This window comes from Nicotiana attenuata, chromosome 9 (assembly GCF_001879085.1).
Source record: "Nicotiana attenuata strain UT chromosome 9, NIATTr2, whole genome shotgun sequence".
NCBI lineage: Eukaryota > Viridiplantae > Streptophyta > Magnoliopsida > Solanales > Solanaceae > Nicotiana > Nicotiana attenuata.
The window spans coordinates 3,451,445-3,468,194 of record NC_031997.1 but is presented as its reverse complement, the minus strand read 5'-3'; the positions used below and the strand labels follow the sequence as shown (position 1 = coordinate 3,468,194).

The following is a 16,750-nucleotide window of genomic DNA, read 5'->3' as shown; positions in this document are numbered from 1 at the left end:
GTGTTTTTATTCTGAAACGGGTTATGAAGAAAAACCTCGTGTTTGTAATCTAGTTATAAATCTGTTACGAGAAAAACAGTTACGAGAAAGTTATAGATGTAATTCAAATACATGTAGAGAATTATTCAAAAACTAGACAAAGTTCAAATAAAAACTTGTCAATGTTATTTCAAAAGAAACATGTGCGTTCCTATTTCTTTATCGTATGTTAACACCATTATGAAGTTGAGACGTCTTCTTCATTAAGTGTCGAAATATAAAAGGGCCCTCTTTTATAAAACTCATATTTACTTTAGTTATTCATGAAGTTAACAAAAGCATTTTCTAAAGAATAAAAATGCAGATTATTCTATAAGTCCTTAGAAATAAAGGCAAGAATAAACTAAATAGAAGTTCAAGATTGTAATGAGAAAACTTCTAAAATATTAAAAAGCTTAAGACTAAGTAAGAACTTAGTCGAAAAACTACGAATTGTTTATACAGATTGCCCCATAAAAAGACTTGGGGACTTGCGTTTCAAAAACTCAACCCTCAAATGAAGCTAAGGGTTTGATTACAATTTTCCAAAGTAAACCCTCAAATGAAACCAAGGGTTTTAAACATAACCTTCCAAAAAGGTACCTGCAAAAAAGAATTCAAAAAGTTCAAATTTATCACTAGGAAGATGAGGGAACTGAAGAAGGTGCATCAACGGCAACGGGCTCAACTGAGGCAGGTGCATCAACAGTTGCGGATTGATCTTGACTCGCAGCAACAGGCTCGATAAGGCTTGGAAGAGCTGCGATACCCGTATCAACTTCAACATTCACGAAAGCTTCGGCCATAAGAGAAGGAAAATCTTGAGTTTGTTGAGCCTTCTCAATGGTTTCATTAACCTTAGCCAATTCAGACTCTAAGTTGAAATTTTCTTGGCCAACTTCAATCAGGGTATCACGGCGTGAATTCAGAAATGCCCAACTTGTCTCAATAGCAGATTTCTTTTCAAGGGTCCCATAATCCCTTTCCCAATCAGCAATCTCATTCTTTAGTTCTTCATTTTTAGTCAGGGCAGAGTTGTAAGAAATTTGAAGAGAGGCATGAGAGCTTTCCAAAGCACGCACCTTATTAGAAGAGACTCGAAGATCTTCTTGTGCTTGAGTTAATCTTTGCACGAGCTCCCCAGAGTAAGTCTCTTTTTGACTCAAGAGAACCTTCAACTCTCTGATCTCTTCATTGGCCTTGGATAGTTGTTCTGAGAAAGAAGACTCGAGACGCTCTTTTTCTTTTCCTGTTTGGCTTAAGGAAGCTTTTGCCACTGCTAACTCCGAGGTTAAAGCTCGCACCTGCTGCTCTAAGGTATTCCTGCTCTCTAGTAAATCTTCCATATCAATTTGTGCACACTCAAATTGTTCCTTCCAATTGATCGTCTCCAACTGAGAATCATGTGCTACCTTCTCCAAGAGGGGGATTCTGTTCATAATTTTTGTGCCGATAAGATTGGCCTAAAAAAACAGGAAAAGGAATAAGAATCCCAAAGATAAAATTTTGTACAAAGTAAAGAAAGGAAAGAAGGAAAATACCTTCAATGTGGCATGCACGATATCATTCATTAGGGTCAAGGAACTATGGCTCTCCAACTTAGCTTTTTCAATTGGGCCAATTAAAGGCTCTAGCCATACATCCGCATGACCTGACTTCCTCAAAAGGCTGCAATCAATAGGAACTTCAATAGTTACCCTCCTCATGGCGGCACTTCTACTTGAAGAGCCCACTTCCATATGATGAACGATAGGAGGGGGAATTGTCAAAGGAGGAGCGGTAGAAGAAGTAAAAATAGTAGAAGCAGGAACAGAAACATCTGGGGTTGGTAAAGAAGAAATCATAGGCACGGGAGTTGAAAAAGAGGCTAGAGGAGTTTCATCTAAAACGGGCCCTAAACTTCCACTACCGAAGCCACTGATGAAAAGTTGTTCAATGGATTCACGAGTATCTGGGAGAGCTATGTCATCATCAGATACGGGAATTACAATCGGGCTTCAGTAGGCTCAGTGAGAGACATAGATTGGCGGGGGGATGCTTCAGCCTCGTCATCAGAAATGATGCGTCTTCGAGCTCGAGGTCGTCTCACTAAAGAGCCCCCGTCATCCTCCTCTTCTTCGGAATCTTCTTCTTCAATGGCTTTTCTCTTTGTAGAACCCAAGACTATTTCTTGAGCCCTTTCCAAAGAGATACGGGTTCCAGAAGAAGCACGAGAAGTCGCAACTACCTCGGTAGTAACTCCTCGAATAGCAAATCCTGATAAAAAGATGGATTGAAATTAGAGCCATAAAGAGAAACATATGTATGAAAGGTGAAACAAATAAGAAGTTCTTACCATGAGTCTTTACTTTCCAACCAAAACGATTAGAAAGTGTCTTTCAAGACCTCCCATCCATTGGTGCGGTCTTCAATAATCTGTCTACCCAGCCACGGAAATTGGGAACATCTCCCACAACTCCCATGGTTGCTAGAAAAAAGAGAAAAAGGGAGCAAAATTAGAAAAGTTGATAAACTTGAAGGAAAAAGTCACGAACATGATAAAAGACTTACGTGCAAAGTTCCACTTCTCAGGGAAGGGAACGTTATCTTCACTCACTAAACCAGCAGTGGGGGCGCAACAAACCGGGCATACCAGCCACGGTCCTTGTCATCTTCAGGGCTTACCAAAACCCTCTTACTCCTGGCTACTAGTGTGAAAACACCATTGCGAAAAAGCCTAGGGGAGTAAAGATGAATTAAGTGAGGGAAAGTGAAGGGAACACCAGCAAAATTGGTTAAATGCCTTAAACAGGCAACAACCCTCCATTTGATTGGGCCAAGTTGACCCAAACAAACGTCGAAGAAACAACAAAAATCAAGAATAACTGGGTCAATAGCTGGTTGGAATCCTAAGGTGAAAGGGTATGTATAAACAAAAGAAAACCCCATCAAGTAAGAAGTGATTCTCTTATTTGGGTTAGGAATAATGATAGGAAAGTCATCACTCCAATGGCAATCTCTGCGAACTACAGGAGCCAAAATATCTGTAATCTAAGTGGGAAAAGCATCAGCACGATCTAAAGTAAAAACTTGATTCCTAAGAGATTCCCTGTCATGATAAAAAGACAATTCCATAGGGACTATCTCTTCTACCAAAGGTTCACGTAATGGTTCAGAAGGTTCTTTACCCCTAGAGGAAGATTTTTGGAAAGGGAACCTCTGGTTCTGGAAGAAGGGCCGGAACCAGGAGATAAAACAGAAGGGCCTCGTGCAGATCCCGAACTACGGTGCCTACCTCCCCTTCTGCCCCTGCTAGGAGCACTAGGGAAGGTATCAACAATGGAAGCCCTTCTATGGTTAGGGTTCGAAGAAGACATAATGAAAAAAGATGATACGAGGAGGAAATAAATAGAGATTTGAAAAATAAAGTGTTCAATAAACTTTATGAGACAAAGACCAAGAAAGAAGTTATATTTATATTGATGATCAAACCGTCAAAGGAAAAAGTGCAATGATGAAGGGCCATAATAATGATAACTGACACTTCGTGAACAGGGAAGCCGAAAAGAAAGCATAGAAAAGTGCTGCAAAATTGCAGAACCAATAGGAAGGTGACACGTGTGAAACGCATTAAATGGAAGTAACAATTGAAGTGTCAATTCTGTCACAACATTAATGGAGACAAAAATTCCCGTTTTAATGAAATCCACTTCCCAAATATTCAATTTATGAATAAATGGCAAGTGGGGGGACTATCGATATTGGAAAAAATTGAGTTTACATATTAAAAAGTGTGAAGATGACGTGTCATGACACGTAGGCTGGTCAAACAGTCAAAGAGTTGTAGTTAGTCAAAAGGCACGAGTAGTGATAGATGCGAGCAAAAGCAAAGGAAGAGGCACGGTCGGTTATTTAAAGGATTCAGCGCCCGTACCTATTCAAGATATTTAAGTTCAACAATCAAGAAGAGTCAAGGGAATGAATCTGACAGCATACGAGGGTCCAAATACAGTATTTATTAAGCATTAAATGTTGAAAACGTTAGAGAATATGTCTTATATATAATGATTATGTAACGTAGCATTCAATATCATTTATTGCTTATAATAACCTTATTATGACCAAAGCAACACTTACATCCGAAATAGCTATAAAAGGAGAGGACTGAACAGTTGTAGGGACACGAAAAATCATTTGAATATACTTTGGTTTACTTGTTTTATCAATTATATTCTGGCTATTCAAATTACTTTCTTTTATACATTCTTGCAATTATCAGTAACCCACCCGTGTTCTTCTAAATTATAGCTTTAGTCAAAATTCTATTTTTTGGTTAAACAGTGTTTGCAATTGTGTTTGCAATTTTAGTCTGTCGTATAGTTTCCAACTTTGAACCTATATCACTTTTAATATACCTTGTATGATTATTATTATTACGTCCAAATGATACTGTACTAGTCCTAAGCCATCTTCCATATGTAAAACGATATTTTAAATATAAGTTATCGCACTTTAATGCCTTCAAACTTTGAGAAAATTTTAAGATCACTACAACATATTTATTTTAAGATCTCCTTCCACCCCTTCTTCCTCATCCCTACCCAAAAATTGATAAACCTTTGCCAAGAAACACATTAAATCTCGGCCAATTCCATTCAAAACCTCAGCATCTCCTTGACACAAATATATGCCACTTCTATTTCATAATCAAGGAACTTGCTGGGGGCAACCATGATGAAATGTTAATCGATCATTTCCCAAAAAGAAATACAAATTCGAACATAAAATCTTAATATTTATTGAAAGCAAAGAAACTCAGAAACTCAAAATGGGAAGATCCAACTAAAATTCCTAAAAGTTATTGATAAAAAAAATTATGCAAAACTAGATTCTTCCATGAATCTTGGATTAGGGTAATAGAAAGCAACAACAACCAAAAAAAATAAATAAATAAATAAATTAGATTCTTAAGCCTTTTGAATAATTGAAAATCAATCAGCGCTTCGTAGTTCGTGAAAGGATAAGAGAGAGAACATGAGAGATGGGGAGAGGAAAAGTTGATGCATTTAGCCGAAAATATAAACGCATAGGTAAGGCGGGCATGTGGGCCGGTTAGGCCCAGGCTCGGCCCAGGCCCGCGAGCCCATATGGGTAGTGGGCCCAAACGGGCCTAACCGTTTAGGACCGGGACCAGGTGGGGTGGGATGCTAGAGTGGGCTGGATCCATGAAAAAGCCCGTGAGACCAGGACCGTTTGGGCCCGGGACCGGCTACTAAGTGGGCCGGTTCAACCGGTCCTAAACGGGCTCAAACGGGCCCAACGGCTATTTTAAAAAAAAAATTATTCCAAAATTTTTTTTACCCGTTAGAAAAGTTTAAAAAATGGTCGTTGGCCTGCAAAAATAGCCATTTGCTATTTCTAAAATAGCCATTTAACCTCCCCCCCCCCCCCAACTTTGTTTTAACCCCAAACTTTTTATAATTATACTTTTTTCTTATTTTCAACTATAAATACCCTCTCATTCTTTCATTTTTCTCACAAAATCATCAATCTCTCAATCTCTCTCTCTAATTTTCTTCTATAATTGCTTACTTTATTGTTGCAATTTGTGAAAAATTGTGAAGTTGGTGAATTGAAGTATTCAAGTCTTCAACGATATATAAATTTCAACAAGTTGTTCGTCAATTCGGTAAACCCGTTCCAACTCTTAAGTTTTAGTATTATAGTTTTGTTTTGTTTTATTTACTTATGTATTGTTTGATTAATTAAGATGGATTTTTCGTTAAAAAAAATATTTAGTAAAAATAAGTGAAAATCCAAGAGTGGTGAATCTAGTGGCCAATCTATTCCTCCTCCAATTCTCCGGGCACCCTTACCCAAACCCCATACCCGCCCTCCACCTGCTCCTATTCTTGATAGTGATAATACTTTATTACAATTTACTGAGAGTCAATATTTGCATAATGTTGGAGGTGGTGAACACTTAGACCATGAATATATGAATGTTCTTTATGGTAATCCAACTATTGATGAAGATAATGAGCAGGAAATAGATTTGGATGAAACGCAACCGGATGACGATACACCCACTAGTCATGTTGCTGAAGTTAACCCAACTAATCCAAATGATGCCCCGTCTGACCCCCCCTGTTACTACCCCTACTTTTTCTAGACAACCTTCTAAACGGGCCGAAACATCTCTTGTTTAGCCATTTTTAATTCAAATAAGAGAAAAAAATAAAGCTAAGTGTAAAACTTGTGGCAAAGAGTTAACTTTTAACTATGTTGATCGGGGGGGACGAGAAGTTTGAGGAGACACATAATGCTACACCCTCAAGATAAAGTTAAATATCTTCATATGAAAGCTTCGGCCGCGGGGACAAGTGTACCTAGTTAGCCTGACCCTAGTACCGGGTCAAATCAATTTCAACCGGGAATTAACACTGTTACCGGTGGTATTTTATATTATGATCCAAGAAAAGATAGGGAAGAATTGACAAAAATGATTACTATTATGTGCTTACCCTACAGTTTTCCTTCTAACCCTCACTTTGTGCATTATATTAGAAAAGTTTTTAATCCTACTTATAAAGGATGGCCTCGCACAACCGTAAAGAGCGATATTTATAAATATAAACATGAATATGAACAATATTTGCGTTATTTATTTACTCATATTAATTGTCGTGTTGCTATTACTACTGATATTGGTAGAAGTGGTAATGACTGTGATTATCTTACTGTTACCAGTCATTGGATTGATGAGGATTGGATAATGCAAAAGCGCATTATCGCTTATAGAGTAATTAATTCACGTCACACAGGGCAGTTTATTGCTAGCACGGTTACAGATATTTTTGCATTAGTGATAAAATAATGTCAATTTCAATGGATAATGCTACTAGTAAAACTAATGTTGTAGCCTTGCTTACCACTACACTAAATCCTGCATTTAGTAACATTTTTCATGTTAGATGTATTTGTCATATTTACCATTTAATTGTGGGTGATGGTGTGAGAAGTTTTAAAAGTTGAAATTGAAAAGGTTAAAATGGCTCTTCATTGTCTTTTTTATTCAAACCGTAGAAGTAGACTTACAGAATATTTTAAAAGATGCGATGAATTTGGCCTAAGAGAAAGAAAGGTTCCTAAACCTTGTCCAACTAGATGGAATTACATGTATGAAAGTTTAGTTGTTGCATATGAATATAGAAACCCCATAAACGCAACGTTTAATGGTCATGTAAGTGATGATGATGAGCACTTACAAATGCGAATTGGGCTAATGTTAAAATGCTTGTAGATTTTTTAGAAAAAATTCATATTGCTACAAATGAATTTTCTGGGCAATATTATCCTACTATTTCGAACTGTTTAGTTTATCTTGCAGAACTTGCAAATTTGTTTGCTTATTTTTCAGAGGGTGGGGAAATTTATGAACAAGCTATTGATTCTATGAGAAAGAAATTTAAAAAATATTTTTTCCCTATTCCCCCTATTTATGGTGTTGCTGGCTTGTTAAATCCTACTATGAAATTAGGAGGTCCTCAATATTGGTATCAATCTATTTATAATGGTTTAGCACTTGAAGATGAGGAGTTGTCTACACTTTCGGACGCACAAGCCTCAATTAAAATTAATACTCAAACTATTTATAGTGCTTATCAAATTGCAATAGATAATGCTAGACCAAATGTTCCAACTCCTTCTTCTTCTAGTTCTCAATCATCTAAAAGAACTGCGGGAGTAAGAGCACTTACTGCTTGAGCCGGGTTCAGGAGTTCTCAAGGTTCTAGTACTAGTGATTGTTCACAACTAAATGAGCTTGAAGTTTATTTGTCACAGGGAATTGAGGAAGTGAATCCCGACGGCTCATTTAATCTTTTGGAATGGTGGAAGGACAAAGAAAAACACTTTCCGATTCTTTCAAGGTTGCTCGAGATATTTTAACCATTCAAGCTTCAGCAGTGGCATCGGAGAGTGTTTTCAGTCAAGCAAGACTTCAACTCGGTGATTATAGAGCGTCTATGAGGGAGAGCTTGGAAAAATCAGTACTTTTCAGAGATTGGATCCATTCGGAACGAAGAAATTTTGGACCTGCTGAATCACAACCAGAGGTAGACGAAGCTTACGAAGAAATGCTAGCTGAACTTGCGGAGGATGTAGCTTCGCCCAGAAGCGGTGATGAACAAGCTTCTTTTCCGCCACCACCAACGGAAATTCCTCCGAACCTTGAAGGATTTATGAAATTTGTAAGAGATACCATGTAAAATTAATATGTAACTTGTATTTTGGCACATCTTGATTAATTTCTTTTTCTTCTTAATGGTGGTATTAACACCTTATTGTGCTCATTCCATGAGGGGGGAAGGGGGGAAGACTAAGAAAGATATTGCCATGTTTTGTTGATGCTATAATAAAAATTATAATGCATTGCTTTGAATATCTCTTTACAATTATTCTGTGTTTAAATTTGAATTCACAATTCTATAATGTAGTTTTTGCAAGGAATTGCCTTAGATGACAAATCCGTTGGGCCCACTTATGCCCACATAGGCCCACTTAGGCCCGGGACCGGCCCACTTAGCCCGGGATCATTAGTTCGTGGTCCCGGTCCCGGTCCTACCAAAAGCCCACGAAATCCGGGACCGTTTAAGCCCGACCCACGAGGCCCGTTTAGGCCCGGGCCCCGCCCACATTACACCCTTACGCATAGATATGGGAAAGTGGGAAGAAAAAAATATTCTTTTTTCAGACCGGGTAAATAGGTAGGCAATTTTGGATTTGAGTTAGCTATTTAATTGGGTATCAATAGATTTTTGCCACGTGTCAGTTTAGAATGGAGTCTGAGTTGTCCGTTAAAAGGAGCGACAAAAATATTAAAAAGGGTAACGGCAAGGGAAAATACCTTCGAATAGTATAACGGAGGATAAATATAACTAATATTTGATAGTAGAGAGACAACTATGACCCTTTTCCGAAATAGAAATGAGAAAGATGTCCCATTAATTTGTTTCCAACATAATAATAATGTGAACTATATGAACAAGTCACAAACTAAGACATGACACTAAAATCATGCAATATATGTACATTACAACAATTCAAGTCAGATTTGACAGCTCGGTGCAAAAAGTATCTTGCAGCAGAATTTGGAGAAGGACCGCACATCCCTAATTGATGTGATGTAAGCAGCCTAGCATATTTGGCAAACAGACCATATATTAAACCGACCGGGTGAAATTCTTCTATATATTAGAATCGAACTTACATAACTATATCCTATATATACGTGGCAGAATATACATTTTGTCCTTGTCCAGAAAATACCTTTTTACCTTATCCACAACATAGAGAAAAGGGATGAAAGGAACTCTACTATATGGTTAAGGGAGATTAATTTTGACAGTGATGTGGAGATACTAAAGGAGATGAGCTTGTCAACATGTACGAGAAGACATCAACAAAAAGAAAAAGGGCAGTCCGGTGCATTAAGCTCCCGCTATTCGCAGGATCCGGAGAAAGGCGAGATCATATGGATCAATAGTATGCAGTATTACTCTGCATTTTTGCAAGAGACTCGTGACCTCCTAGTCACGTGACAGCAACTTTACCAGTTACGCCAAAGCTCCCCTTCACAAGAAGACATCACATGTTCTTAATTTATTTGACAAACATTTATGAAATTATCTACGCGCTCTAATCGGACTCCAAGTTTTAATTAATGTCTGCCTTGACTCATCCCTCACGCTCAACTACCCAAAAGCTTTCTAAGATACAATAATGCAACTATGGCTACAAGCCTACAACGTGAAAATTGAGTAGATAACCTTAATTAAAGAGGTTGTGGCAGACACGTAAACCATACAAAAGAAAAGAAAAATAGTAAGGAGACTGTGATAGCCCTGGGCGGATACAGCTTAGGACAGTTACATGATATCGCTTCGTCGAAATTTTTATTAAAAATATTATATATAAATAGTATACAAAATAAAATAATGGGTATAAATATATGAAAATGGCACCGCTTGTTATTATAGTAATTTATTCATTCGTTCATTTCTTCAAATGATGACATTGCTTTGCAAAAATTCTGCGTACGCCCACTGGCGATAGCAAGTTGTATGTTGGGCTAACTAGTGTGCAACTTGACTATCTCACAGGGCGCATGTTGCTTTTTATATGTATAGATATGAGAAATTTTCAGAAATCACTACTGTTTAGTGATTATTAACTTCCTATAGCTACCATATATTTAATTACTTCGTATAGCTACTATTCAATTGTTACGATAGTGTATTCGTTGTATTCGCGCTGCTGTATTCATGAATATAGCAATAAAAAGCGCCTAAAATCAGGGCAGTCCAACTATACGCGCATGTATTCATCACATGTATTCGCGCCATGTATTCATGAATACAACAGCAAAAAGCGCCTAAAATCAGGGCAGTCCAACTGTACGCGCATGTATTCACATGTATTCGGCGCTGTTGTATTCATAAATACAGTATTAAAAAGCGCCTAAAATCAGGGCAATCCAGCTGTACGCGCATGTATTTGCATGTATTCGCGCCATGTATTCATGAATACAATACCAAATCGAGAAGTCGAATTCTCATCTGTGCAAATGCAAAATCTTCGCGCCATGTATTCATGTATACACTATTCAGGTCAACTATAAGTCGTTTTTTTTTAACGAACTACAGCCGTCTCCTTTAGAATGTGTCACAACAAAAAAAAAATGCTTTATTTGCATTAAGGGTGGCAAGTGGGCCGGTTAGGTCCGGGTCCAGGCCCGGCCCAGGCCCGCGAGCCCATATGTATGGTGAGCCTAAACGGGCCTACCCGTTTAAGCCCGGGACCAGGGGGCTTGAGGCCCAAGTGGGTCGGTTCATTAAAGAAGCCCGTTAGGACCGGGACCGGGACCTAAGTGGGTCGGTTCTACCGTTCCTAAATAGGCTCAAACGGGCCCAACGGCTACTTTTTTTAAAAAAAAAAACAAATTCCAATAATTTTTTAGCCGTTGGCCAGCAAAAATAGCCGTTTGGGCAATCTAAAATAGCCATTTAACCCCCCTCCCCCCTCCTCCCCAACTTTGTTTTAACCCCAAACTTTTTGTAATTACACTTTTTCCCTATTTTCAACTATAAATACCCCCTCATTCTTTCATTTTTCTCACAAAATCATCAATGTATCTCATTTCTCAAACTCAAATTGAAGTATTCAAGTCTTCACTCATCTCTCATTTATCAAACTCAAATTCTTAATTCAAGTTAAATCATGCCCGTTGATTCTAGATTGCGTCCATTTGTTTTGGAACACTTTAATGTGGTAGAAGAAAATGAAGAAGTTTACATAATAAAATGCAAGAACTGTGATCGAGTCTACACGGATCGTCCGAGTATATATATATATATATATATATATGGGGGCCTAAGTGGGCCTGGCCTATTTTTTTAATTTTTTTTTATCTAAGGCAATTTCTTGTAAATTATATAGCTTTTATATATATATATATATATATNATATATATATATATATATATATATAAAAGCTATATAATTTACAAGATATTGCCTTAGATAAAAAAAAAAATAGGCCAGGCCCACTTAGGCCCGTTTGGGCCCGGGACCATTAGTTCGTGGTCCCGGTCCCGGTTCGGTTACATTCAAAAGCCCACGAAGCCCGGGACCGTTTAAGCCGGCCCACGAAGCCCGAGCCCACATACAATCGGCCCACTTAGGACCAGCCCACGAGGCCCGTTTAGGCCCGGACCCGGACCGTTTGCCACCCTTAATTTGCATTTGGGAGGCACAATGTGTTTGCTGAGCCTTTACGAGTTCATTTATTTGAAATAGGAATTTTTACATTCCTATCCCACTTATGAAACCTTTTTACCCTACATGTTTAAGGTTTCACTTAATTACACTTAGCATACCAAATTACCATTTACATACCATATCTAATTAAGGTTATAATTAATGTGATATTTTATACTCCTTAAATTAAGCACTTCCGTTATTTGACAGTACTAAGTACTAATCCTCACTTTCTCTCTCCTAACCCCTCATCCCCATACCCCTCCACGTTCTTTGTTTTAGGGAAGAAGTTGAGTTGAATCTTTGAGATGACAAACTGAGGAGAGAATGAAACGGGATTGAAGAAAGTCAAAGACTCCGATTTCGTTGATCTATTTTCTTCTTCTTTTCTGTTTTGCACTTTCATTTGGCTTATTTTGTTATTGATTTTTAATTACTTTCTCATGTCGATCGAAATCAGTTTTTTTTTAAAGTATTTTTATAAAAAATACTTTAGGTGAAAAATAATTATTTTTTAATTAATTAATTTGAAAAGCATTTTGACTATCAATTAGTATTTGGGCAGGCTTTTAAAAACTATTTCTAATTATTTTTCGGAAAGCTATTTTTTCTGTTCCAGAATTGCTTCTGCTTCTCCTCAAAAATATTTTTTTTTCTTCTAAAACCTTGGCCAAATACTTCAACTTTGAAAAAAATATAATCACCCAAAAAACTAGGTAAATATTTGTAGTTTCTTGTAGAAATTTTGTAGATGAAGAGCAAATTGTAGAAATGTGACATCCACAATTAATTTGCAAATTGTCTGCAAAATTTTACAAAAAGTATAAATTAACTACATTTAACCTACATTATAACTACAATCTGGAAACAATTTACACATGGAAGTTCTTCAAGTTGGAATTGGTCACAGCTACATTTTTTGTTTTCTAGACACACAATGTACCGCTTCACACCATCCAACACAGTATGTATATGATCTGTTGAAGCCCTCACCTACATTTTCAGAACAAACACAAAGAAAAAAAAATTACAATATTAAAAATATAGTATCTACAATATATCTACATTTTATCTACAAATTAACTACAAACTATAAGTAAACTACAATTTGCCTACAATTTATCTACAATCTGGAGACACTGAATATTAAAATATTTTTTTCCTGCACCAAATAAAGAAATTATAGTCAAATTGTAGTAAATTTGTAGATAATATCATAAAACTAAGAAGACCTATTGCTGTTATTTTTTTCTTCTCATTTTTGTTTTTTTCTCCCTTCTTTAAGTTATTGTCAATGATCTGCCTTTGAACTCTCCACTTTATATCCATTTAATTGGTAAATCTTAGAAGCTGTTAGTAGTTGAATATTTTCGTAGTTTTTGTAGCTGTTAGTAGTTCAATATCTGTTCGGTTTTTTTTTTTTCAGAATTTGAATTATAGTTCTGGAGAAAACATATATGAAATCTCCTTTCCCTTTTTAAAGATTGAATTTAATGCAGAATCAATTATCACCAAGAATCTCTCCTTAATTTTAGCGCGTTTTTAAGGAATATTCTGATCCATTAATGCCTGATTTTCGAATAATACAAATTTTGTAGGTAAAATGTGGACTGGGCGGGTAATATACAAAATATGCACATTTTTGGTAATAAACTTTCATATATGGTATAGGAAGAAAAAAATCCCTTTAAAATACGGATCACTTGCACAAGGTAGCTGCTAATGTCTGCTGTTATGAAACAGGATTGTTATATAGAAGTCAATAGTAGGCAATCAAAAAAATTAATTATCTAAATAATAGTATTAGATAATTTAAATTAATATTATTCTTTATCAGTTATGCTAGAGGTAAAAGTGGTAGTGCTGATACCTACAGACTGACCCTAGCTGCGTGTGGCTATGCTATTTGGCAAGAGAGGAACCTTATAGTATTTCAGAGCAAGAAGAGAGATGTTGAATTGTCCAAGATATACATGCGCGATGTGCAAGCAAGGCGAAGATTGCGAGCAAACGGGGAACAATGAATTGGTACCCGTGACTATTGTAATAGGTAGAGGTGTCAATATATGGGCGGGGCCGGGCTAGCCCAGCCCAGCCCAGCCCACATGGGCTTTAGCAATTGACGAGATGGGTTGGGCTAGCCCACCATTTTGATGGGCCTTATAATGGTCAGCCCACCCCAGCCCTATGTGGGCTGCGGGCCCCCACGGGCCGACCCATTATTTTTTAATATTTTTTCTTTAAGTTCTAACCTAAAAAAAATATTTGAAAGTTAGAAAAATTTATTGGAAAAGTCTCCCAAAACTTAATAACTTTTATATTGTTCCAATATATCACAATAAACACTAAAAACTAAAAGGCAAGACTATTTTTTATTCACTAAAAGTCAAAACTCAAATCAAACTCTTCAAGAGAACGTCCATACGCTTATGGAATATCCAACACATCGTTATCATCAACACACATTTGAATCCGCTTGTGAGAAGATTGTTTTAACATCATCACTTTCATCTACATCTACAATTCGTATGCAATATTAATTAGTGAAATATTAAGAATAATTAAATTTGTAAAACTAATTAACGTTTTAAGACTTTGATCTTTTAATATGATGAGCTTAATAAACTTTAAGTTTGAGATACTCTTCATGTTATTTTTTGTGTCATATACTTTTTATATTTTATATATTTTAAATATGTATTTTTATTAGGCCCACGGGCTGGCCCAACCTAGCCTCAGTCAAGTCTCACGGGTCACGGGCCACGGGCTTACTCGGGCCAGGCTTAAAAGCCTCATTTTCAAATGGGCTCCAAAAATTCTAGCTCAGCCCTGCTAAATTACGGGCTGGGCTGGCCCAAGCCCATATTAACGGCTCTAGTAATAGGAGATACAAAGCTAAACAATAGATAGATATCAGTAGTTAAGTTGTTTTTGAGTAGTTTACTACAGCTTGAGTCTATTGATCATGATGTAGGGGTTTTTGTTTCGACTTGTATAATAACATCTTTCCCTGATAATAAAAATTTATTTACCAACAAAAAAAGTTACTTGTGATTTATGTATTGAAGAAGAATGCATCTTCACTTCTGCACAACATCTCATCAACAGTTGCCTGCTTACACAATTTGGTATTATCCTCTCTCTTTTTTTCCTTATATAACAGTGGCGGCCAATCAACTTGCTTGCACACTCTAAAACTCATATATGCGAGGTAGCTGCTGCCTCTCACCAAAATAGGTACACAGTACCTCTAAACATTAAGTAATAGGCAGATGCGAAAAATCACCTATCGTGTTTTTTGTTTTTGCTACAATTTGAATCCTGCTCTCCCATAGTTTTCACCCACTTTATTAACGGTTAGGCCACATCCTTGAGTGTACACTAGGTAGTAAACTATTTCCTTTAACTAAAAGCATATTTCAAGAAAAGGCAAGAAGTAAAAGAGAAGACACCTAACATGGCGCAACATAGTTTTCCATCAAATTCAAGAGTAAATTGCATCTAGTTAGTTGAATTACTTCACCTAATGAGCAAATACAACACAACTATGGTTGCAGGTTCCTCTCAAAGAAGCATGCATAGAATACAAGATTTTATGGAATTCAACCCTTGTGACAGCCTTTTTACAAAGGCCACAAAAGGGACAAAGGTTGTAAGCAGAATATTTATTACTTATAAGCATTCAGTGCCATAACCTTGCATTGTTCATTCATGGCCAAGAGTTGTGCCTCTTTCTTGTCAAGAAGAGCTGTCAACCTCACATTTTCTTCCATAAGCTTTTGGACCTCAACCTCTTTCTGCATCTTCTCGCTCTCCAATTGGGTTGTTTTCGCAGTTAACCTGGTTCACATAAAACAGAGCACATAAAGAATTCCCAGATAGGAAGCCGGAAATCAACAAAAACCAACGAAGCCAGTTGTAAGAGCAGGTAGTCCAATTGCAGCAGAAAGTAAGGAGCACAAATTCCGCTCAAATACAGCAAGAGCCAAAGACATGCTATGCTCTTCGGGATCTTCCCAATGGTGCTTCAGAACACAGTGCTAAGCCAGCCCATATACACTCTTATCATGGTGTTATATTGTCTGATTTGGATCACGTCCATACAATTTTTTCCAAAAGGCCTCACACCATTAAAGAGTATTCCTATACCTCTTTTGTAGTTTATTTTCTTATCAACGTTCGTGGGACAGTTGGCACACCTAGCAATCTCCTACTCGAACTAAGTACCGCATGGCACATCACCGAGATATATGGGATTATCTGGAGAATGCCACCCACATTATAAGTACTACCAGAATCCACAAGCTTCTTGTGTGTGCATCTCCAACTATGGGCAAATGCAGTTATTCGGCCTGTAGACAAGCAAAGGCAAGAAGCTGGCCGTTCCATGCCATCACTTCGCCATCTCTATACTTGTAACAATGAGTCGTCGACTCTAATACTAGATGTTGGTCTAAGCCAAACCTAAACCCACACAGTTTTTCTAAAACGCTTCACACCATTTAGAATATCTTATGCCTTATATGTAGCTTATTTTTCTTATCAACCTCCAACATAGGACTTTGTTCGCACATCAACACACAACAGCGGAATTTTGTCAAATAGCTTATAGAAATCCTGATTTTCATGTCAAATGCTTTCCCTTTGTACTGCTGTTCCTAATTTTCATGACACACTCTTCTATTCTATATTGCTCGGTAACTTCAACTTACAGGAACGTAAAACAGGAATGACAGACGGGCATTAGTCCGTTACAAGCCTATAGAACTTCAACATTCAGTTTACACCAGTCTAGATAATTCAACAATACATCCCCCGTAAATTGCAGGACCAACCTGAACTTTTAGCTCAGTCAGAAAAGTATATCCAGATTTAAAAAATGGATAAAACACCAAGCAGAGAATAAGTAATCACTCACACACACACACACACCC

At 37.2% G+C, this 16,750-nt stretch overlaps 1 protein-coding gene across 3 annotated transcripts in view; it reads right to left on the bottom strand.

The window, feature by feature from the left end:
* Positions 15,254-16,750, bottom strand: part of LOC109231979 — a 6,056-nt gene continuing 4,559 nt past the window's right edge. For all 3 annotated transcript variants that reach the window (XM_019397597.1, XM_019397596.1, XM_019397595.1), the window contains exon 3: positions 15,254-15,656. In XM_019397597.1, the coding sequence (XP_019253142.1) occupies positions 15,485-15,656 (172 nt within the window). In that variant the 3' untranslated portion in view covers positions 15,254-15,484. The remainder of the gene's footprint in view (positions 15,657-16,750) is intronic.